General features: G+C 41.4%; 2 protein-coding genes across 5 annotated transcripts; both read right to left on the bottom strand.

Annotated features, from left to right (window-relative positions):
* Positions 1-6561: 6561 nt before the first annotated feature.
* timm44 (translocase of inner mitochondrial membrane 44 homolog (yeast)) lies at positions 6562-14292 on the bottom strand. Of its 4 annotated transcripts, none has more exons than XM_070909180.1 (13): positions 14251-14292; positions 13651-13755; positions 12405-12608; positions 12242-12322; positions 12002-12151; positions 11426-11562; positions 11047-11132; positions 9632-9724; positions 9146-9270; positions 8768-8818; positions 8502-8591; positions 8107-8217; positions 6562-7306 (listed from the first exon to the last, which is right to left on the bottom strand). In XM_070909180.1, exons 1-13 carry the CDS (start codon positions 14278-14280, stop codon positions 7187-7189), a joined length of 1383 nt encoding a protein of 460 aa, XP_070765281.1. In that variant the 5' UTR covers positions 14281-14292; the 3' UTR covers positions 6562-7186. The 4 variants fall into 4 exon arrangements, with proteins under 4 accessions (XP_070765281.1, XP_070765280.1, XP_070765279.1 ...); XM_070909179.1 differs by having other exon boundaries at positions 12405-12584; positions 14251-14280; XM_070909178.1 differs by having other exon boundaries at positions 12405-12599; positions 14251-14280.
* Positions 14293-14610: 318 nt separating this feature from the next.
* hnrnpm (heterogeneous nuclear ribonucleoprotein M) lies at positions 14611-22388 on the bottom strand. Its single transcript, XM_070908412.1, has 16 exons — positions 22166-22388; positions 21042-21223; positions 19423-19475; positions 18708-18715; positions 18420-18513; positions 18064-18318; positions 17625-17778; positions 17453-17502; positions 17311-17368; positions 16745-16879; positions 16621-16656; positions 16187-16255; positions 15983-16084; positions 15281-15864; positions 15136-15187; positions 14611-15042 (listed from the first exon to the last, which is right to left on the bottom strand). The coding sequence occupies exons 1-16, from the start codon at positions 22261-22263 to the stop codon at positions 14879-14881; spliced, it is 2094 nt and encodes a 697-aa protein (XP_070764513.1). The 5' UTR covers positions 22264-22388; the 3' UTR covers positions 14611-14878.
* Positions 22389-22592: the final 204 nt, after the last annotated feature.

Consider the following 22592-nt stretch of genomic DNA (forward strand, 5'->3'; position numbering starts at 1 on the left):
TGTTTTTCCTCCTCTCAGCAGAATATGCTCCCTGCAATTAGGGTGGGCTTGCTGATGGTGTGCTGGGTGGACAGGGGATTAGATTTAGAAAAAGATTGTGAGAGGGAGGGAGAGAGAGGTGACAATGGAATTGAAATAGTTGGAAACTGGCTAATTCATGAGATTCAAAAGGATGGATAGCATAAAAGCATAAGACATTATCAGAAAGAAAAGGCTCAAATATTAGTGAGTGGGAAAAATATATACTGTGAAAGAAGCAGCAATCTTTGTATTGTAACTAAATGCAGAACATGTACATATTGAGAGAAATGTCTGGGTATAGCCCATATTTTTTGCATTTACATTATATTGTGTACTGAATATAGTGGTGCTTCTGTCTACACACACATTGTACTCCTACATACAGGGATGACATTCAATTAAATAAACAGTTAGATTAAATTGACCTGAAGCTTTACTGAATGTTAATGTACGTTATATTGTCTTATTAGTATTATAAATCCATTATTTCAAATGAGAGATTTGATGATTTTAGCTTTCGATACTTCATCAGTAAATAGAACATTAGGTTCCTTTCTGAGGTTAATTTGGTCATCATTACTCTTAATCTGAAAGAAGTCATGATACTGGTGGCTGTGGGGAAGGTGATGGTCAGACTGCATCATAAACAGCATGCAGTGCATTACACATGCAGCTAATCGGGTTAATTAAGAGTATGCTGATGAGTGATTGGCAGGGGAATGGTAGTTTTAGGTTTACTGATTTTTACTTGAATTTTAATATTTCATAAATGTACGTAGGATGGGACAAGAAAGAAGTGAAGTCCCTTAATGAACGCTGGCTAAGCTGCATTTCTTCACTACACTTTCATGCCAAGAGTAAACTTGAATTTAAATTTTAACTGAGCAAGAAAGAGAGAGAGCAATATAATGAAATTTATCTTCTATATATGCTAATATGCCCTTACATTACATTGTTGATATTGCTAATATTTGCAGAATCTGTTGATTTGGTGATTTACTTGTCTGAATAATTTGAAATAGTTTTGCAACATTTATTTTTGAAAGAGTACTCCACCGATTTCAAGATGGACAATTGTACAAAAAGTCAATAAATCAATGTAGCAGAACCAGAAAAATCTTTTTTATTACACGCATTCTTTTACCTCAAACCTGTCGCCTACATTACCCATAATGCAACTCGACCACTGACAGTTCGGTTGGAGATTAGGGTGTGTTGTGCTAGTGGCGGCTAATGTAGCCTCAAGCTGCTAGCTTCAAGCTGAAATGAGGATGCGGAGTACAGAGGTCTGATAAGCTCACTTCTCTCTAACTCCACACCTCCAGATTTATTTCATTTTCAAACTTGTAGTCTTCAGCCCCAACCGATGCCGACTCAAGTGACATCTCTTGAGATAATTTATCAGATTTCGTGCAGCTCCCTCTGGAGCAATAAAAGGCTTTATACAACGTTTGTATAAGCAGTAGTATGCAAAAAGACCTGTAATCAGACTTTGATGTGTAAAATCTGCGCAGTCCCCCTTTAATTGAAAATTGAAATGAAAGAGAGACGGACGGAGACAGAATGGTAGAAAGAATATGTGAGAAAGAGGAATCTGTTTCATGACCTGGGGTAACCCATTTGTGCCTACGTGGAGTGTGATCCAGCCTGAGTGAGTATTTATCAGCACCAACGCATGCAGACACACAGAGTTGTGTCTGACACAGCCGTAGTGTAAGAGCCATCGTCCCACGTTTCTGCTGTAATGTTGGGCCTGGGAGTTCCAGCACGGCCGCCACATCCTGCTGGTCTCTGGATGTGCGTGGTTGGGTGAGACAGGGGGCTGGTTAGAGCACTCTCACTGCTTATTAATGCTGAACAGTCACACCTGACCCTCCATAAATTTGCCGCCTGGTTTGCCACTCATTTACAATGCTAAACAAGTCCTGTCTGTCTGCCTGTCAGTCCTTCAACCTCATCTCCCTTTCTGTCTCTCTCTTTCTCACCTCTCTATCTCCTTCCCTCTCATTTTTATTAAAGCTGAAGTGATTTTTTCATAACACATGTCCAAAGTTGGCTCCCCCTCTTTGTTTGGTATCACTGTCTTATCTTATGGGACTGGAGCAATATATGAAAATGAGATAAGGATATATTGACCACTGACTTTCATTGGAAGGCACAAAGCTCCTCAATATTAGATCCCAAACACTGTTAGAGTTGCAATAACAAGGGGGGCTTTATGAAAAGATGAAGAGGATAACCTTTAAAAGAAAAATGTAATTTTAATGTGAGGCAATATCCCCAAACAAAAGCCTCAAAGATCTATTATTGAACTGTCCTCGGCCAAAGGTACATAAGCTACTACACCTTTTTTGTCATATTATGCCTGAGAAAAAAGAGGAAATTGCAATGTTGAGGAAAATATAAATGATTTTGATTGGTTCACCCAAAACACAAATACTGTTTTCTCACTTGCAGATGGCTTTGGTTTTACTTGTCTATCTGAGATTTTGCCTCCATCCCCATACAATGGGGGTAAAGGAAAAAGCACACATTCTTTGTGGCATGTGCAGCACTGAAAATTACATTTTTAAAAAATGTCTTTTTCCAGTTTGTCAGGATAATTCTAAAAATCCTTAAATTAAAACAACCAAAGGAAGATAAATCCCTCTTTGGTTGAACTGTTCACAACTCAAACTCACAATGACAACACCAAAACCATAACCTGTGATGAGGACTCAACAAGTGGACATCGCTTCATTTTAAAGGGATCACAAGCCAGAAAAGTTGAGAACAACTGCAACAGAGGTAAATTACAAAATATATTTTTTGTAATTTGGGTGAACCAATCTTTTAAATAATTGTTTAAATAGTTACATGCGCTAAACAAATGATAAATTATTTTTCTATAACCGAAGAGGTGTGGATTCTGGAAGGTAGCAGCAACTAGTGAGAAGAGATGGAAAGTGTGACTGTGAAGTTGTTACAAGCCCAGACAAGAATACAACCGTACTGAGATGTGTGGGGGTTAGCAGGCTGCCTGGGCACTGTGATGTTGTACCTGGTCTGGACACACACACACACACACACACACACACACACACACAAAGACTACAAAGGAATATTAACACATATGCCTCACACAGGAGACAAAATGTCTTTTTTTAAAGTTTTTTTTTCTATAATTAAACCCCCCAGGCCCTCATGTCTCTTGTCCTCTGTCCAAGCAGTGCTCCAGTGAGCTCCCTGAAAACATGTCCTGCATAATCCCTCTCTCAGCGGGACACCTGCCTGACCTTTCGTCGGATTGTTGTCTGGCCGCCTGTATGAATGTGAGTGTGTGCGCTCTTTCCTGTGTGCCCATGAATTGACATGTTGGCATAGTGCCCCACTGCACTGACAAATCTGGGTCAGAGTGAGCACACACACACACATACACACACACATACAGACTTTGGTGACCTTCAGTGCATCAGGGTCATCAGCGTTGTTGTAGCAGCCAGTGCTTAACTTCAGATCAAATAAGTACAATGTCATGTTGCATTAAGCCCATCTGAAAACATCTGATGCATACATTTTGTCTTTGTCCCAGGAGTGAGATGCATATTGTTGCCTGCCACCATATTGCTTCTACTATTTGATATAATCAGATGCAGCAAAGGATGCAGTTAACCTGTATAGTTTTGCCTCAACAGCAAATATATTAAAATAGATAATTAGATGGAAGGAGGACTAGAGAAAAGGACGATGCTGGTTAAATCGTTCATAAGGACACTGGGTGCCAGGGGGGCTCAAGGACAGCATAGTTAATGGGGCAAAGGAAATGGGGTGGATGTTAAATAAAAGGACGGCTGACAGGCGAGAGACACTTGACATGTGTTGGAAAATATCCATTTGTGATATAAGGATGAATAGTAAATGTAACCGCCATGGAATAAAACAGCCTTGACTATACGTGGGGGGATGTGAACACCACAGTCCGTTATTTTAATGGCATCATGATATTTGCCCTCATGCAGTTTCCTTTCTTACTTACTGCATTTCTGTTCACTGAATTAATAAAAGAAAAGGCACCATTAAAAATGTCTGGGAACTGACTTTAAGATGTTTGCTAAATTATTGCGAGTTGCTTCCACATTGATCATGTTTTCTTTTTTGTTCAAGTTCTGTCTTCTTGAGCTGTTGTCACTCAGCTTGTTGGTCCTGCTGCAGCTGCCAACCTGGATCCCGGGCCACGACGGGATGTCAGCACTCACCCGTCAAGTGAGAGAGTCTATGCGACACTTCTGCCCTACTTCCTTGGGACTTGACCTAGCACCACTTGTGTGTGTGTGTGTGTGTGTCAGGGGAAAGACATATACATGTGAGAGTAGCCTGTTACCTTCTTTGCTCTTCAGACAGTGACGTTTGTATTCTGTGTAAGTGTATGTTCACTTCACAAAGCTGGTAACTACCCATATGTATATGTGTGTATCCTTGGTTCAGTCAGCACCATACTAGTTTGTTTGTTTCCATATTTATCTCATTAAGATTTACTTTACATTACTCCCAACCATTTTCCAATCCATAACTTTACAGTATAGATTGATTCCCTACCTTCCAGTTTACGGTTGCAGTAATCATGAAAATCATGTGCAATGATTTGCAGCATCCAGCTTCTCATGTCTCAGGTGTGAGTGTTTGAATTCAACAACAAGACACACTTTTAACATACAGTAACTTTAACAAAACCTAAAGGTGACCAAATGTTTAGTGTGATGGATTACCTTCAGCAAGCAAATTTAAGGACTCTGCAAGCTGATCACACAGCTAGAGAGGGATGTATATCAATCTAAAATCAAATCAATCTAAAAGGCTGTGGTGCAAACTCACAAACGTGTGAGTCAGATCTTCTCTTAGTCAGTAGGTGTCTGACAGGATCCACCTGACCACAGTCTCCAGCAGTGAATTATCCCTGCAGGCTCCTTTGAATACCTGTGTTGAGAGCTGTATGTATGTGTGTGTGTGAGTTGTGGGGGTGCATCCTGAGCGATGAGCACTACATTGGGGAGCTGCAACCTCAGCACATCTCAGCAACAGAGAGGATCCATCATCCAGGACAGCCCTAGAACAGTGGAGCTGCTGGTCCACATGTACAGACAGACATACAGTCCAGTACACATGCAGGTATACCCAACATGCGAGCTTGTTTATAAGCCATCCCCTGCCTTCTCACCCAAGGCTGCTGTAATCAATCCTGCTGTGTGAGAGCTGGCCAGTCCAAATTAATGCAACACTGCATGCTGCTCTGCGTCCCACCATCTGTACTGAGCTGTCCGACTGCTGCCACGGACGATGAACAGCTACTGTAGTGTGATCGCACCCAGAAGCATCTCAGACACATTGGAAGTGAAGCGCATGTCCTGAATGAAGCAGAGACTCTCCAGGGGCACCCCCCACATTACAAAACAGGCCAAAATAAATGCACAAAAACAGACTGATTTCAATTCAGACATTTTAATTGAGGCGGTGACATCTTACAGAGTGGAAATGGGCAAAATGCAGAGCAGGAAAATGTGGCCATATAATATCCCGTTAGCTTGACAAAAAAAAAGTGACACAGCTTTGTTTGCAAACTACATTCTCTGACCTTATATAAACTACTGTCTCCAACAAATCAGAGGTAAACGGGTTACCAACAAAAAATGAACACAATTAAATCTGTACTGAAGACTTGTAATGAGATGTAATTGTCCTTGTTATGATCCAAATGACTTGTCAATGGAGCTATTCACAATAAAGGTGTTGCAGTGAAATACATTTGCCCACACAGCCGGCAGAGGATTTTCAAAGACATGCAGACAGTGTCCAGAGGCGACCTCTATTCCCATCATCCTGGACGTGTGAGGACAGATCTGACAAGTCTAAGAGATTATTGGTGAGATTTGGTGAAATGGGGGCAATTTAGCCTTTGCAACCTCCCTCATATTATATCTCCAAGAGAGGAGGTTTGGGTTGTTGATTGTAGGCCATAGGCTCTCTGTGTAGGGCAACGACATGGCACATTGAACACATGCAGCAGTGACATATAACCCTCCACAATACTGAAGGTCAAAGGATATCAACAGAACTGTATGATGGCACGTAGTGTTAATGTCAGGACTGAAAGCTGGAGGTACACTGGTTTTAATCTGTCTGTGTGTTTCTGTGTATGCCCCAGACCAAGAAAGCTGTCAAAGTGATCATGTTCACTACAACCTAGTTTACACAGGCAGCTACATTTCACTCAAAGCAAATGAGTGCTCTAGCTCTGCTCTGGAAATACAACTGTAAAAATTCTCTCAGAAGTAGCATTTTTCCCAAAGGAAATATAGCAAACACTGAAATCCCACTTGAGGATTTAATTTAAAAAAATAATTAGTGACTGCCCTAGAAGGAATCACATGACATCCTCCATGTCAGGAGAAAAGCTTAACCATTTGCAGGGTAGAAGGTAAAAAATATTGGGTTTTTTTCAAAAATGTCTGCTAGAAAAACATGTGTCATCTTTATTTTTCATAATAAATATAGACTTTCTCACAGTTTAACAATTACATCTGATACGATTATCATACAAACAAGGATCAAGGAGAGCACTGATCGGCCACAATGCCACCAAGATAACGTCTCGGAGAGGAAGAGAGAGCGTATGAGGGACTGATAGGACGTCTGAGATTTTTGAGATACTGACACCAACCTGAAGTTACAATTCAGCTCCCTTGATTTTCTTTCCTCATATTCATGATAAAAGAGTTGCTACCAAATGCCAACAACGGTTGCCCTGCACCATACAGTTTCAATAAATGGACAGTGGTACAGGCATTGTAGAAAGGACTGTGGATGAGAGTTGTTGATACTCTATCGCCCCCTAGTGTGAGCCAGAGTAATGGTTAGAAATAACTCAGGCATTCAAAGAACCAGGGATTGCAGTGACTGAACCAGATGCCAGTGTAGTAGAATTCACCAACAAGACACACTAAAAGAGAAAGTGAAGCACTTAGCAGTAGCAATGTTTCTGTTGTGAAGTGAGCCCATGTCCCACTTGTCTGTCCCTCATCTCCTCGAGCCTTCCTCTATCCCACTTTTCTTCCCAGCCAGCCCCAGGGCCTGTTCAGGTACAGTATGTTCTCTCCTGGGGTGAAAGTTTTTTTGTGCGTATCAAAGAGTCTTAGAGGATCTGTTCGGTGCTTGAAGCGGAAATGTCAAGTAGTCTCCAGGCAGCATATGGGTTGAGCTCCTCCTGGTCTCGACACAGAGCCCACACGTACATCATCCTGATCACTTTTTCCTGGAGGGAGAGAAACAGATGGGTACACTTACTCTTAACTGTTCACTATTAAACAGGGAAGACAGATGTACACTTACAAACCAAATATAAACATCTCTTTTGTGTTTATGTTAGCCTGATGTAAGCCATGTTACAGCTAGACCATTTGCAGGCAACGGGAGTGTGAATGACTCCAACAGCTAACCAGTGACCGCTCACATTATCTTTGCGTTAGCGGTGCCCAGTCAATACCCAAAAGTCCCAGTTGTCCAAGAAAGTTTAAAAGGAAAAACAGTCTGATGAGGAGTAACAGTGAGAGCTGGGTGTAGGAGACACTAAATACTGTAGTCCAGAGTCTATCATTTGATGTGCAGAAATTCAGCTGATAAAACACGGAAGAACAGTACATCCACCATTAATCCTCTTGTAGTAGTCTTTTAATATGAACACTGGGCAGATGCCAACTGCATGGTACTGAGTGGACACCAATCACAGGTGTCCCTGAGGAGCCCTGAGTGGACAACAACAACACGGCTGATTTACAACCAAAACAGCTTTAGTCTGTGTGGTGGATCTAAATGAATAAAAGCCTAATAGTAAAAAGTGGCTTCTTTATCTTATAATGTTCTCTCATTTATAAGACGTTCTAACGCACTTGTGATTATGACAAATGCTAGCTAAAGCTTTGTATTAATTCTATAACATTACACAGCACAAATGTCATATAATTTACATTTGTTGTGTTTTAAGATGCTCCTTACTTTATCATAGAGCAGATTCTAGCAAACCAAAAGACTGTTTTCTTAGTGTGTGTAACTTACAGGGTCTCCCTCCACCACCTCTCCTTTGGTGTTTCGGATCACCATCACTAACTGGGCCTGGAAGGTGATAATCAGCACTGGACCCTGGTCCATCATCTTCCCCATGGCCAACTGGAGCAGAGGACACATAAATACTTTACTGAACAACAAAAAGTGATCTTTAGATAACATTCAAGTATTAAAGGAGTGTATTGTGGCTCAAGAGATATTTAAAAATACAAAAGTCATGGTTGATAGAGACAAAATTGCTTGAATTGTTAATTCACTTGGCTTGTAATAAATATTCCAACCAGTAACTATCATTTCGATTACCAGCTATTGGCGTGAGTGGAGTGGAGTGCCAATAGTCAAGGCTTCATTATTAATCTTGTGCGGTGTAGTCTGGAGTAACTTACATCAATATTGTCAATGTCCAGGATCTTAGAGTGGAACTGAAGTCCCATGGCCTTGGCTTGCTGCAGCGGGTGTGCCAGCTGGCTGTACGTCTACACACCCAATATGGAGAAAAAGAAGATAAGATAACACTATGACCAAACATTTCATTAAGAGCTGCCCACACGAAGGCAATATGTGCATCAATGTCACCAATGTGCTCTGTGGACAAAAGAAGCAGAAGTTTCAGCACTTCAAGCTCAGAGTTAGTGTGCGAGAAAGGACGTACCGCTTCATAACACCAGTCCTTCAGTACCTCCAGCTCCCCTCTGATCATCGCCTGCATGGAGACAGAGCAAACACCAGCTTAAAAAACTTCTGGATACATCTAAATCAATCTGAACTCAAGACCTAATCACAGAGGTCAATCTATGTTTTATATTTCTGCATAATTAGTTTTCACTTTCACAATAAAGTATTTCTTATCCTGATCAGAGTCACAAAATCCTTATTACATCTAATGTAATTCAATGTTACATAAAAATTAAAAAAAACACCATCTGCCATTTTTCCTAACTTGATCTATTCATACAAATTGTTTCTCAATTAGATCAAATGATTCAATTACAGACACACTGGTACCAGCACTGTTTGCTGTCCAACATACCTCCAGTATATTGGGGATGATATCTTGTTCACACTGCTTGAGGAAAGAATCTTTGTCAAAGGATGGGTCCACCTTCAAAATCTCTGTCAGTACTTCAGACATCTCCGTCTTAGAAAACAACCCACCTAAAACAGACATGGACAGTAAACATATCATATACGTGAAGAAAAAGAGTACATTTTTACATGTATTAAAGCATTTTTGACAAAATGCTTCTTCTATTGTGTCTGTGAGGTAAATAACACAATCCGGGCCATTAACTTCGGTTTACTTACCTTGCTTTTCAGCTCTGTCTTGACTCGATATCACTAAATATAAATAATCTCTCATCTCATTCAGTAAAGCAGTTATAATGAAACACTAAATCTGCCTTTATGAAAGATTTTAGAGAAAAAAGTAGTACACATGGGCTTTGTATCATCTGTTATAGCTTGATTAGACCTCTCAGTGTGATTAATGCAGACTATCAAGCCAGAGGTCTCTCACCAATGAGGTCAGTCATCTTGTCGGTGACAGCACGAGATGCTCTGATGAGGGCGTTGTCACTCTCATCATACTTCATCTTCATCTCAAAGAACCCTGCGGTGAACGTAACAACAGGAGTTTTATGAGAGACATTTTAAGTTGAAACCTAAAGCTTCCATTTCCCCCACACACACACACACACACTCAGAGGTGAGGCAAAAATCATCTTCGATCAGCAAATCCTTTCAAATTCATAGTAAATTCATATACAGAGATTAGAGATCGTGTTTTCCTGTCAAAATATGAAATCCCACAGGGCTGCTGGTTAGACAACGTGAGGAATGAAAAGGCTAAAAACTGAGGCTCAGCAAACGGCTGCTGTGCTCCGCTGCTGGTTGATTGATGAATCACTGTATGATTCCAATACATGGCCTGATAAATAAACATACACTCACATCTCTTCAGTCCACTCACACAGAAACACACACAACCAAGAGGAACATGAATTTACGAGGATTTGGTGCAAAACCTTCCCACTGGGCATCTTCATCCCTGCAACAAGCAACATCCAACATACTGGGGTTCAAGAGGCAGTGGAGTGTCTGAGCTTCATGCCACTCTGCATTTTGCATCTAAAAACTGCAGTCTTGTACCGCATAAAATAAAGAGCCTTTGAACAGAACATATAGCATATGATGCCACTAAAAAGCCACGGTGGAGTGTTTCAGGTGGTTGTTTTATGCTGTGTAGGACAGTGAATGAATCCCCATATGGAGCTATTTTGCTGATTTAAGTCAGCCAAAAACATCTCCTGCCATAGATTTAGCCTACTACTGAAGACTGATGTACTGGCTCAACGCCCAACCCTAGTATTTAGTGTAGAGTAAAAAGTGTTGATGCTGCAAGAGTAGCTATGGAAATCTACATATTTGCAAATCTGTTGACTTCGCGCTTAATGATTTGATTAATCATCAATGTTGTTTTCTTAACTGATGTGCATAATATCAAGTAAATCAGCACAGTGATGTTCATTTATAAAATCCCCCATTTTACACACTTTCCACCTAAACCCATAGCAGCATCTTCTATTGGCTGACTCTTTCAGCAAATGCTTATTGGTGGAGACTCAACAGCTTGAAGGTTAGTAAAGTGTTCCAAGCCATCCAAGGACAGGCACAAATATAACTTACATAAGTTTTATCACTTGGGAATTTTTGCTACAGATTAATTTATCTCACCAGAGATGTATAAAACCCCCAACAATAGCAGCACCACATGCAGGACAGCCGGAATGATGTGGACAAAATCACATAATATTTAAGGCCTCGGATTTCATGCTGGTTGACTTGGACTCCATATCACTTACATGCAACAGAAAACTGCTGGTACACTCTACATTACAAAGGTGACTATATGTAAGATCAGTTAGTTCTTACTGTTGAAGACCACATTGTTGTCTTTGAAGTCCTTCCACTGCTGGTACCATTTTGAGTCTTTGTGGAGCACCACACCCATAGCTTCCCTGAAGAACACATAAAGCAAATCTTCAAACAGCGGGCCGAGGGAAACAGGTGTCCCTGTTGACTTGCTGAATTCATGCTGACAAGAAAACACTGCAGTATTTACAAGAACAATTGACTAAATGTAAAGGAAACACTGGGAATGCTATCAAGGTTCGGCTTTGAAATTTCATTTCCAGTATTTTTAATATTAATTATTAGACTGAGTTAGGGCGTATAAGTGGTACTAGCTATCTCTGAACCTGAAAGGCGTTTTCCTCTCAGTATCAGGGCAAAGCAGAGGGCACTCACGTACTCGTTGGCTTCGAAGACCTTGCTGTCATCCCCTGCCCCCTTGGAGGAGAACTCACTCCTCTTCCTGAGTCTTGCAGGAGGCCGATAAGGGCCAGTGTGACCCAGGTCACCAATCTCTTTCTTCACACTCTCCATACCCTGACAACAGATGAACAGGTAGCAGACAAGAAGATCAAATATGTTCCAGTATTCAGGCATGTCATTTTCAGGACTAAATGTTTTTTTATACCTAATTCATTTCTAGAGGTACATTATCATTTCCCTACCTTTATCTTTAACCTTGAGCAGTTTCTATGGATTATGACACGTTATTAACAGTGCAACAGTGTAAGCAGTGCATACAATTGGTAATTAAGTGAATTATCATTGAATAACGGGTGCCAGTATGGTGAAAAACAAATTAACACTTCACCTCTAGTCTTACAATGAGACACTTCTTAGTCCTACCTTACCAAAAAGAGCTCAAGATTATGTATCCCTTCTTTATTTAAGAGAAAAATGAACCAATGAATGCAGTTTAACTTTTGGAAAAACAAGGAAATATATCTGCACCATAGTGAGCACAGTGACTCCATACCTGCGATATTGCTCTGAATGCACCAGTCTTCCCCAACTTCTCTCCACCCTTAGAGACAGTTTCCGCTGAGGTCTTAGCTGTTTTGGCTGCTTCCTCCATCCCCTCCTTGATTTTCTTCCCAATTTCTGTACGACTGACCTCCCCTAGTCCCTGTCCACACACACAATCACACACACAACTTGTAAGGGTGGATGGATTAACTTGAATAGCATATCTGATTGACACAGATATCACATGTACCTCTTTAACTGTCTCAGAGATGTTTCCCAACTTCTTCTTGAGAACCTCAGAGGTCTTCACTGTTTCAGACTCTATAGTTTTCTTGGAGAGAGATGGGGGAGCATTGGTAAATTAGTTTTTCATATATAACATACATAGAAATGCTTTGTGGTCAAATACTAACATATTTCCTTCGGGCTTGTTTCAATGCGTCTGATTCCTCAAGCTTTTGGGCCTCTTCCCGGAACTTCTTGATGTTTTCTTTCATTTCCTTGTTCTTGTTCAGCTCCTGCTTCAGGTTGTCCAGAAACTCCCCCAGGAAACCTTTTCTGCCACCGCCTCTCTCCCCTGACAAATACCTTACCTGCAGGAGGGGTGGCTGAAGAACCTTGTTGGTATGAGTAAGAAGCAACACGTACAATTAATTTACTCCAAGCATGTCTGGAGCAGTTCAATTACACTTAAATTTATGTTCTTAGTGTTGCTAATGCAATCAAACCTATAGGGGAGGTGTGTCCCACTGCTCACTGCGTCTTGATAAACTTTAGGAAGGAAACAAGTATAAAAACTTTCAAAGACAGCAGGAGCACTTTAGACAGATAGATATGCAGAGAAGTACACTTTATTCCAGGAGCTGATGTTTCAGCAAACATGTGCTTTCTTCAGGGCTAGAAAAATGTCAATGCTAATGTCAGCTCATGGAATCAAGTATATGCAGCGTATCAGTCATTCTAAAGTGCTCCTGCTGTCTTTGAAAGTTTTTATACTTGTTTCCTTCCTAAAGTTTATCAAGACGCAGTGAGCAGTGGGACACACCTCCCCTATAGGTTTGATTGCATTAGCAACACTAAGAACATTTTTTTGCAAGTTATTATGCTTGTTTTCTACCTTAAGTTTAAATATACACTTTATTTGTAAAGACACACCTAGCTCAATCAATGTATCATCAAATGTAGTCTAATATAGCAGTCTGGAAATTAATCATATCTTCATGAAGGTTATAATGCACTCAATGAGAAAAGACTTAACACCGGATCCATCTCTCTGTATAATGCATTGCAGTCCAACAGCACCACATGTACATCTTCCAAAATTACCATACAGTTGAATCAACACCTCTCTAAAACCCTTTCACCAAAGACTGGACATTATAACTTTATGGCGGCAGGAGTTATTGCAGGACTGCATTCGTTTTTGCTAGGTGTGCCAATTAATTGACAACGAGTGTGTGTGTGTGTGTGTGTGTGTGTTCATTTTGCTGGGTTACAACAACACTATCCAACAAGTCTTTTTCAAATTCAATTGCAGTGAGGTTTGTTGGGGTTGAGAGCATAATCCAACATCAGGAAACGTCTCCACTGATGAAGTCAGATAGTGACACATAGCCTGCAAAGTATGGGTGTAACATGGCTTATGTCAGGTGTTCGTACCTGTGAGGAGCATGTGAGGAGCCCACGTATCCTGTAGACATTGGGTCTGTTGTGAAGGAGCAGGAAAGACGTCGGGAATGCCACCAAGCCTCTTCTTACACATATCTAGAAACACCCATACACAATCACCCTTGGATAACCACGTAGCTACTGACAATCACGTAGACTAGAGGCAAACTCTTCACAGTTGGGCATGTCACTGATAAATTACGACTGCATGAAACCTCGTTATATAGACGACGGCGTAAGATTACGAGAATGGCATAACTTTAGTGTTGGACGAAATCGCATGCCAATAAAAAGGCCCAATAGGCAGGCACTCTGTTCATTACAAGGCAATGTGGAAAATCAGAACATGCAGCTAAACACCCAAGTTGACATTTTTACTTAGAAAACGATTTCGTCCTGCGCTTTAGAGTTCAAACACCGGCTGGACAACTTCATACTCAAAGCGCTAACTTAGCTAGCTAACGCTACGTTAGCACATAGTCACAAAAAAAACTCGTGACACTCGCAGTCAGTTCAAAAACACAGTTTAAGTTCCCATTATTTCTTGGTGGTTAAATACTGATATTTAACACTGAAGTCCCAAGAACTCACCTGGTAGCACTGACACAAGGGGGCCGCCATCTTGAATGTAATGCCTATGACCTTCTTCCGGTTGTGACCTTCCATATCCACGAGGGAGGGTCTTTAGAGCTCATGTGATTTCCTTCACGTGCCTAACCACCACATATTGCTCAAACTGGCATTGGACTACAGTCATTGCTCAGTATGCACCATTACACGAGCATCATCCTTAACGTAAAACGTAAACAAGTAAAACCATCACGTTATACATGACGAACCTATCATAAGTATGTCAATCACACGAAAGCTACAGGTTGATGATCCTGACTGTTCACCGGCACTATAACAGGGAATGCAATGACACAACATCCAAAGCATTTCAAATATTGAGGTTTATTTATCAAAACACCTTATAGAACAAAGGCAATGACAGGTGAAGCATGACAAAAAAAATTTAAAAATTTGGTCTCTAAAAAAAGTAATAAGCAAGAACTAAAACACTTTCACAAATTACTAACTAAAACAACATTTCACCATTACAAAATATCTAACAAACCAAGTGAATGAATATGAATATGCTGAAGGGCAATTCTGATGATACAGAGCGTTTGAACATTAGTGACTAAATGAAATGTCAGATGTTACACAGACAAATAACCTATGCATTCCTATCAATCCTAACATCAATCTCTCTTCCATTCAGCCGATAGCCATTCATGGTCCGGCATGCGCGCTCTGCAGTTTCAGGGTTGTCGAAGCGAACCACACCACAGCCCTTGGACTTGCCATTCTCCATCTTAATATCAGCATACTGAACCATGCCTGCAGAGGGAACAGTACCAATGTCAGAAGTCATCTTAATGTAAAAAGCAAATAATCGTTGATTTTATATTTTCAAACTACGTTTACGCTTACCGCACGCATTGAAGTTATCCTTCAGCATCTTCCAGGTGAAGTCAAAGGGCAGCTGAAAAACAAAAGCAATTCAAAATTGATTAAAATCATACGTGAGAAGATTTAAAAAAAAAAAAGCCCAACTACCCTGTAGATAAACACTTACATTTCTGACAAAGATCTGGCATCCCTTCCTGACATTGCCTCCACCAGTTCCAGGTCCTCCAGCTCCTCCAAAGGAATTCCCGCCAAATCCACGATCCAAGTCAGTAGAGCGATCAAACTGACCACCAACACCTCCAGACCCCATCCGATCCATGCCAGAGCTCATGCGGTCGAGGCCACCGGAGGGGAAGCGGTCAAGTCCCCCAGTGGAGCCAATGCGGTCGAAGCTGCTGCCCATTCTGTCAAGCCCGGTATTGGCCATGCGATCCATACCCATTGGGGAGCCAAAATCCAGGCCAGAACCCATGCGATCCAAACCAGACGGGCCTAAGCGGTCAAACCCAGCTGGGCCGAGGCGGTCCATGCTGGAGCTCATACGGTCCAGGCCAGGTCCAAGCCTGTCCATACTGGGCCCCAGCCGGTCCATCCCCGAGCCCATCCGGTCAAACCCAGAACCCAGTCTGTCCAGGTCAGACACGCGATCCATCCTGTCCATGCCCATCCGGTCCATACCTGCCATACGGTCCATGCCGGCTCCCAGGCGGTCCATTCCAGAGCTCATGCGGTCCATACCCAGGGAGTTTCCTATAAAAATAAATAAAGAAAAAAAGTAAACAAAAGAAAAAAAAAAAAAGATTACATGAACATTACATCTGATGAGGCTTATCAGAGGAATTTTAAACAAAATCCTGAAAATACTAACCCATTCCTCTTTCAAAGGAGTCTCCAAAATTATTGCGAGACATTCCCATTTCATTTCGCCCAAACTCCCTGTCAAAAGCACCACCAATCCCACGGTCCATCTCTGACAATGCAAGAGATTAAACCATTAGAAACATCCAGCACAACGTGAAAGAGTTCCACGCTTGCCTTTGAGTGCTTAACACGCCTCAAAACATCTCCTTACCGTTCATTCTGCCCATCCCTGAAGAACCAAAACGCTCCATATTGTTCATTCCCCCAAAGTTGTCCATTCCTGGAACAGACAAGAAAATCTTAATGCCAGAGGCCACAACAAGAAACAGATGGAACAGGCTGGATATGGAAATCGGATGCCTTTATGATACCCAAATGTGGGAGTTAATATAAAATTGATGATTTATACAAATTCCCCTTTGCTGAGCTCACTGTAAAGCCGTTTGTAATGGAGCAAAAAAACTTCAGGTAAATAATAGCAACATTATTTCAGGGACTTGAATGAGATTATAGCATTAACTGTGGAAATGTTTTGAATATGATAGTTACAGAAGTATTGAATTTGCTTCAGTTCAAGTGTAGACGTTTAGGTAAATACAGGAAGGACACTGGAGAATCTTCAGTACATACCTCCTCCCATACGACCTCCCATGTTGCCAAAGCCGCCCATTCCTTCCATTCCTACAAGTGAGAAGAGTGATGATAAGCCACTGATTTCACTGGCGTCTTTTATTTAAGGGTTTAACAAAATAACAATGGAGCTATTTACCTCCAGGGCCCATGTTACCCATTCCTCCACCTCCACCACCACCACCACCACCACCTCCTCCTCCTCTGTTGAGTTGGGCAGCATCAATGGGCTGACCACCAGGTCCCAGGCCCAAACCAATACCACTCAGGCCACCTGGGCAGAGAAAACAGTATTAGGGCATTGTCCAAAACAGGACATTCTGACATATCCACAGTATTACTATTCTTCAGTATAAAAACTACTGAGGTAGTACTGAAACCATGGCAACCTCTGAAACATTTGTTCAATATTGAAATGTTCAGCACAGAGGCCCCAGTGGTTAATGACAGACCACCCAGTGTACATCACCTTTGGCAATATTTAAGTAGCCAATAGTGTCACTGCTGCTCCCTGGGTGTTTTTGCTCTACATACAATGAAATATCAGATGCAGTGTATATCAAACTATCCACAGCAAGTCCATGTCATCTGATCCTCCAGCAGTGTAGCTGTGAATACAGACCTAGGACTCACATGAGTCATTGAAAGTGCATTTCTGTATAACACATTTTAAATCCCAGTGAAAAAAGTAAAGTGTGTACTTACGGGGAAGAGCAGCAGCTCTGTCAGGTGGTCCAAAATCTTTGGGCAGAGATTTCTCATCCTGAAAAAAGCCACATAAACGCATTCAGACTATGCTCTACTTTCACAATGTCATCCAATGTACAGTAAAGTTGAGGCAACATACCAGTTTGACGTGCATGACTCTGTTGAACAACAGCTGCCCATTGAACATAGCTGTGAAATCATTAAGGAAAGCGTACCAGAGACATTTTGAAACAATATGATTCTACTGAGTTGACATTCTATGTATACACTTGAAAAGGTTTCTCAATCAGCCAACATTTCCAAAAGGATACAGACAGCTTGGACTGCTTCAAGGGGCATATCAAATGTGACTGTGCCCATGCCTCTGCTTTTCCCATCTTTGTCCTCCAGAATGTCGGCCCTCACCACCATGCCCGCCATGCCGAATACCTCTTTCAGTTTCTTCCAGCCCACCTTGTAGTCAAGCTGTAGGCACAAGGAACAACTTGAGAAATGGATACTTGTTTACCCACAAGCAAGGCTACAAAGACTAAACTAAGGCTTCTCACGATGATACAAACAATAATACTGTTTGATTAAACTAGCAGTTGTACACTAATGGGCATTGCAGAAACAGTCATGTCACTTTATAAAGTAAAAATACCATTATTTACTGGCTAGTTTGCATGTATGTATTCATTTACCCTCTTTTCATGTCGCTTTATTTCATACATGGGGTTTTATGGATTATAAAACAATGGGAAGCCTCACATTAGCCACAAAGACAGTGCTGCCAATCCTGCCAGCCTGGAGACCATGGATGATCTCATTTGGGATGTTGGGGTTGTTCATCAAGCTAGGAGGAATGTTGACCATGGGGCCATTTGGTCCAGGTCCCATTCGATCCATGTTCATGCGATCCATTCCACCCATTCCACCCATTCCTCCCATTCCACCGTGCCCTCCTGGAGGGCCGCCGCCTTGAGCCTTGTTGATTTCTCGCTGAGCAATCACACCATCAGGGTCCTAACAAAAAGCATGAAAATATGACTCAGGAAAATCCACAACCATTATTTTGCTCAATTTGCTGCTCTTTGTTTATCCTGGTCATTCTTGCTGTGGCCTACCTCTTTCACTTTTAGGGGTCGTCCATTGAGGTTGTGCTTGTTGACCTTCTCCACTGCTTTCTTCATAAGCTCTTCAGTCCTAAACTCAACAACACTGACAGAAACACAGTATATCATCAATCAACAAATCTCCTGGATTGTTTTTTTTAAATAGCTACCCTCTCCAAATATGTCTTTGACACTGATGGAAGTGTTTCTATTTGGTTAACTTGAGGATTTCCATTTTGTCAATCTGAGATGCATTGACACAAACAATTAGAAATGATAATAAATGGACAGACTACTTACGCACAACCCTTTGTCGATTGAAGACATCAGAACAGGCCGCACCAAGAGGAGTAAAGAATAATTCAAATTAGTAAAAGCAATGGTTATAATGGGTGTCTTAATTGACAAACATTTTAAGCCAAAATAGAGAATTTCATGCACAATGAAAAGTTCAGACCTACAGCCTTGGCCACAACTCTGTGCTTCCAAATAAAATTACAATGTTAAGATCTCACATCTTTCCACAGTCACTAACACAATGCAGGCAAGTCTGGTGAATATTAAAGAGTATTTTTCCAACATCCAAAAGGGCAGAAAATCCACAGTGAGATAGGATTCCCCACTACTAAGACATTGGAGGGAACTTTTCCAGTAAAGCAGTTCTACAGAATGAGTTATATTTAACAACCGTCTAACAGCCTTGTAACAACCTCTTGCAGACTAGACCCCTTTACTTCATGAGGAGCAAATCCAGCACATTGTCAGCTACTGCCATCCCACAGGATTGGCTACAAAGAAAGCTGAAGTCCTGTTATAAGAGCATCAACTCTCGGCCTCAAGTCAGTGCCACAGACGACACCAAATAAAACACACCTCCGGCATGTCACCATCTCACACACTCCACCAGGTTTCTGAATCTGAACAATTCCCAACAGTGAAAATAAAGAAACCAAAGCTGACAAACACAGGTTTGTCTAGGATTATTCATGTTTTATTTGTATGTATTTGCACTTACCCTCGATTTGCCTTCTGCGTCCATTAAGTGTTCCACGTACGTTACCTCACCCACTACAAATCAGATTCCAGAGACGACACACACCAAGGGGAGAGAAGCCGAGAGAACAATGGGGGTTTAGAGCAGAAACAAGTAGGGCGGCCGGTGACAGTGCGCTCAGACTGCCAATCCCGAGCCTTCCCCCAGCACCTCTGCAGCAGCACAATTTGGTACAGGTCTACAAAAAGCAAGCTTGGGTCTTTTAAGAAAAATAAAGACTTCTTAGCGTGCCCTTGTTTCTCCCGAAGCACCAAAAGCAATAGACTGAGGACAACCACTGTTGAAATGGCCATCAGCCTTCCTATTTGGATATAATGCCGTGAACACCACCTTCTACCTGAAGATAATTGACCAAATAATTTCAAGAAGGCAAAACCCGTTCAATGCCTCAGCCCATTTCATTGCAAACCTGTGTAATACATCAATACATTCGCCCATCAGCTGAGCCTAAGAGGAAACCTACAGCTAGAAAACTAACCATAATCTTAATGACGGCACGCTCTTAGGGGAAAGAAACTTCTCTAACTGCAAACATGTTCTTAAAGTGGACTTGTTCCTGAAATTCACAATATCAGAATTTTGATTCAGCGTCGACCACAGCCACGCCTTCGTTCCAGATCACGGGTCTGTTCAACGAATGGACATCAGTGACCAAACCTCTAGAGACAAGGACAGTGCATAAGAAGTTGCTTCATTTTGTAGACCTGTACCCCAAAGAACTCCCCAACGCATAGCTGTGTTTGGCACAACATGGAGATCTGCTGAGAAAACATTTGTTTGTCAAGGTCACACCTAAAAGAGAAAATGCAATTTAACTCCACAGTCAGTTGTCATATACCAGGCACTCCTTCTGAAAAAGGATTGTACCCTTCTTAACACATGTTTTAAGTAAATGCCAGTTTAGTGCATTACTTATGATATATCGCTTTCCAATACCCCATAACTACAAGTACTTTCACATGAAAACTCCATATTGTACATTTAAGAGAGAACTTTAGGCTAATCCCTGCTGAAATTCAAAGTTGCTGCATCACTAATGATTTCGTTTTACACTTCTCCAAAAGTTTGACTTATTTATAAATTATGAGAGCTCAGGCTTTACTGTTAGTTACATGTTGCCACTGAAAGCAACGTCATGATATTACAGCAATGTACTGTATATTTTCATGTATTTCTTGGGGAAAAGCATGTCATTATGCCGCTCATGATCCCAAGCCATTTGGATTTTCACATTAGTGGACCGGCTTTACACATGTACAACTTCCACTTCACAAAACCCCCAAAAGGTGTAAATAATCTCAATGGAGAATAAATGTTCAGTCTAACATCCAGGTTCACAGCACTTGTGCAAGTCTGCAGCAACTCCTTAGCTGGCAGACAAATAAGAGGGACCTCGTCCAAAATCCTTGTTCCAAATAACACCCACGAGATCTCAAGCAACATTGTACAACTTAAGTTCCTGCACAAATTCCCAAAAGCCCTTCACAGCTGCAGTGGTCAAACAAAATGACCCTGGATGCTGCATTTTTTTTTGGTCATGTCCAAAGCTGACTGAGTCAATCCCTTATTCAAAACCATACCTTTTTCTTTCATCAGGTCCTTGAGGGCTTGCCATTTCACGTCATATGGGATGTTGCTGACAAACACGCGGTATCTTTTGTTCACATTTCCATAGGGTTCGTAGCGCCCGCCTCCACCTCTCTTCTGGGGCCTCTCCTTCCTGCTGGAATTGGGCTCATGCTTTGCCTTCCCATTCACTTCTCTGTGAATAGAGATCAGTTAATGCAGTGAGTAAAAAGAGAACATAACTCATACAAGGATGTCAACATGCTTTTACAAGTCATCCCAGAAATTAAAAGAATTATGCATGATTAGATTTTGAAAAGTGAATGCTAAAAGGGCAGCAATTGTGGGCACATAAGATATATAAAATTACTACAAACACATTTGTGTTACATATCATAACCAACTAAATCAAATTAAAACATTACACAGGCTAAACCAGTTGGACTGTACTTTTGTCTGACCACTGCCCCGTCAGAAGGGCCTAATTGTGGCCACTGCTGTAACGTTAACTCAATCCAACAGCGGGCCTAAAAGGATTTTCTTAAATCTGATAATGGGTAAAACCTCTTCAACTAGTTAGTTTTTAGTGCCTAGGAGCCGAGGTTTGTGATACTGCTAAAAACAAGTATTAAAAAAAAAGAAGATATTATTTAGACAGTTACGATGGCTTAAACTGTAATGGTGGTCTGCAATGGTTAGCTATTCAGGCGATAGCTCATAAGGCGCATGGCAAGGCCGCTCTTCGGACGTAGTAAGCTTGTATTACATTGTATTAACGTTACACGAATTGAATTTCTATAACCAAATTGAATATAAACAGAAAATCACTAAGTTGTTTGACTTTAAGAAGTAGCTAAGTGAACTGCACAGTTACTTTAAATTACGTAAAATGGATGGATTCTCCCTGTAAATAGACGGGTCCCAACCACGATAAGTTACCTAACAGAAACTCATATAACGACGGAATGTCAACGCACAGTAGGTGTTATTATATAACTGCTTCATCAGGCTGCAACTAAGGGAACATTTTTCATTAAAGAGTGGTCGAAGTACGACATTCCCGTGGATCAGAATCGTTACGGCTAATACCTGGCTAGCTGGTAAGCGCCAACAAAGGAACCTTCATGAATGGACTTACCCCTGCTGCTGCTGCTGCTGCAGCGGCGGCGGCGGCTGCTGCTGCTGCTGCTGCTGGCCTACTGTCTCGGTAGTATTTTCGGCCTGCTCGTTGGACATCTTCTTGCGCAATTTAGTGTCTTGCTAAATTAAACTTTGTTATTGCAAACTATCGTCGTTGATATTAACGAGACAAGCGCCTTGTAAAAGCAAGCTTAATGACAACGCCGACCACGACCACTTCTGCGACACCAGCTAACCAAAATGGCGGCGAGAGCAGTCTGTGAACAAGGCTACTAATGCTGGGAAATTTAAACCAGGGACAGAAGGGCCTACGTCCGGTGTACCTTCCAAAGTAAACTCAATCATGGCACAAAAGGGGATTTTCAAAATAACAAAATGACATATGTATGTCAAATGAAAATGTATAATTTTGTGAGTGTGTTTGA

The sequence above is a fragment of the Enoplosus armatus genome, chromosome 7 (assembly GCF_043641665.1).
Source record: "Enoplosus armatus isolate fEnoArm2 chromosome 7, fEnoArm2.hap1, whole genome shotgun sequence".
Classification (NCBI taxonomy): Eukaryota; Metazoa; Chordata; class Actinopteri; order Centrarchiformes; family Enoplosidae; genus Enoplosus; species Enoplosus armatus.

Coding starts and splice junctions, on each gene's coding strand:
- timm44 (XM_070909177.1), bottom strand. CDS start 14,280: ATGGCGGCCCCCTTGTGTCAGTGCTACCAG. Junction 8,819..9,145: donor TCATCCCCAATATACTGGAG/GTATGTTGGACA, acceptor GTCTCCATGCAG/GCGATGATCAGAGGGGAGCT. Junction 7,307..8,106: donor AGGTGGTGGAGGGAGACCCT/GTAAGTTACACA, acceptor CTCTCCCTCCAG/GAAAAAGTGATCAGGATGAT.
- hnrnpm (XM_070908412.1), bottom strand. CDS start 22,263: ATGTCCAACGAGCAGGCCGAAAATACTACCGAGACAGTAGGCCAGCAG. Junction 16,880..17,310: donor CAGAGCTGCTGCTCTTCCCC/GTAAGTACACAC, acceptor TTCTCTGCCCAG/GTGGCCTGAGTGGTATTGGT. Junction 16,657..16,744: donor GGGTAACATGGGCCCTGGAG/GTAAATAGCTCC, acceptor TCTCACTTGTAG/GAATGGAAGGAATGGGCGGC.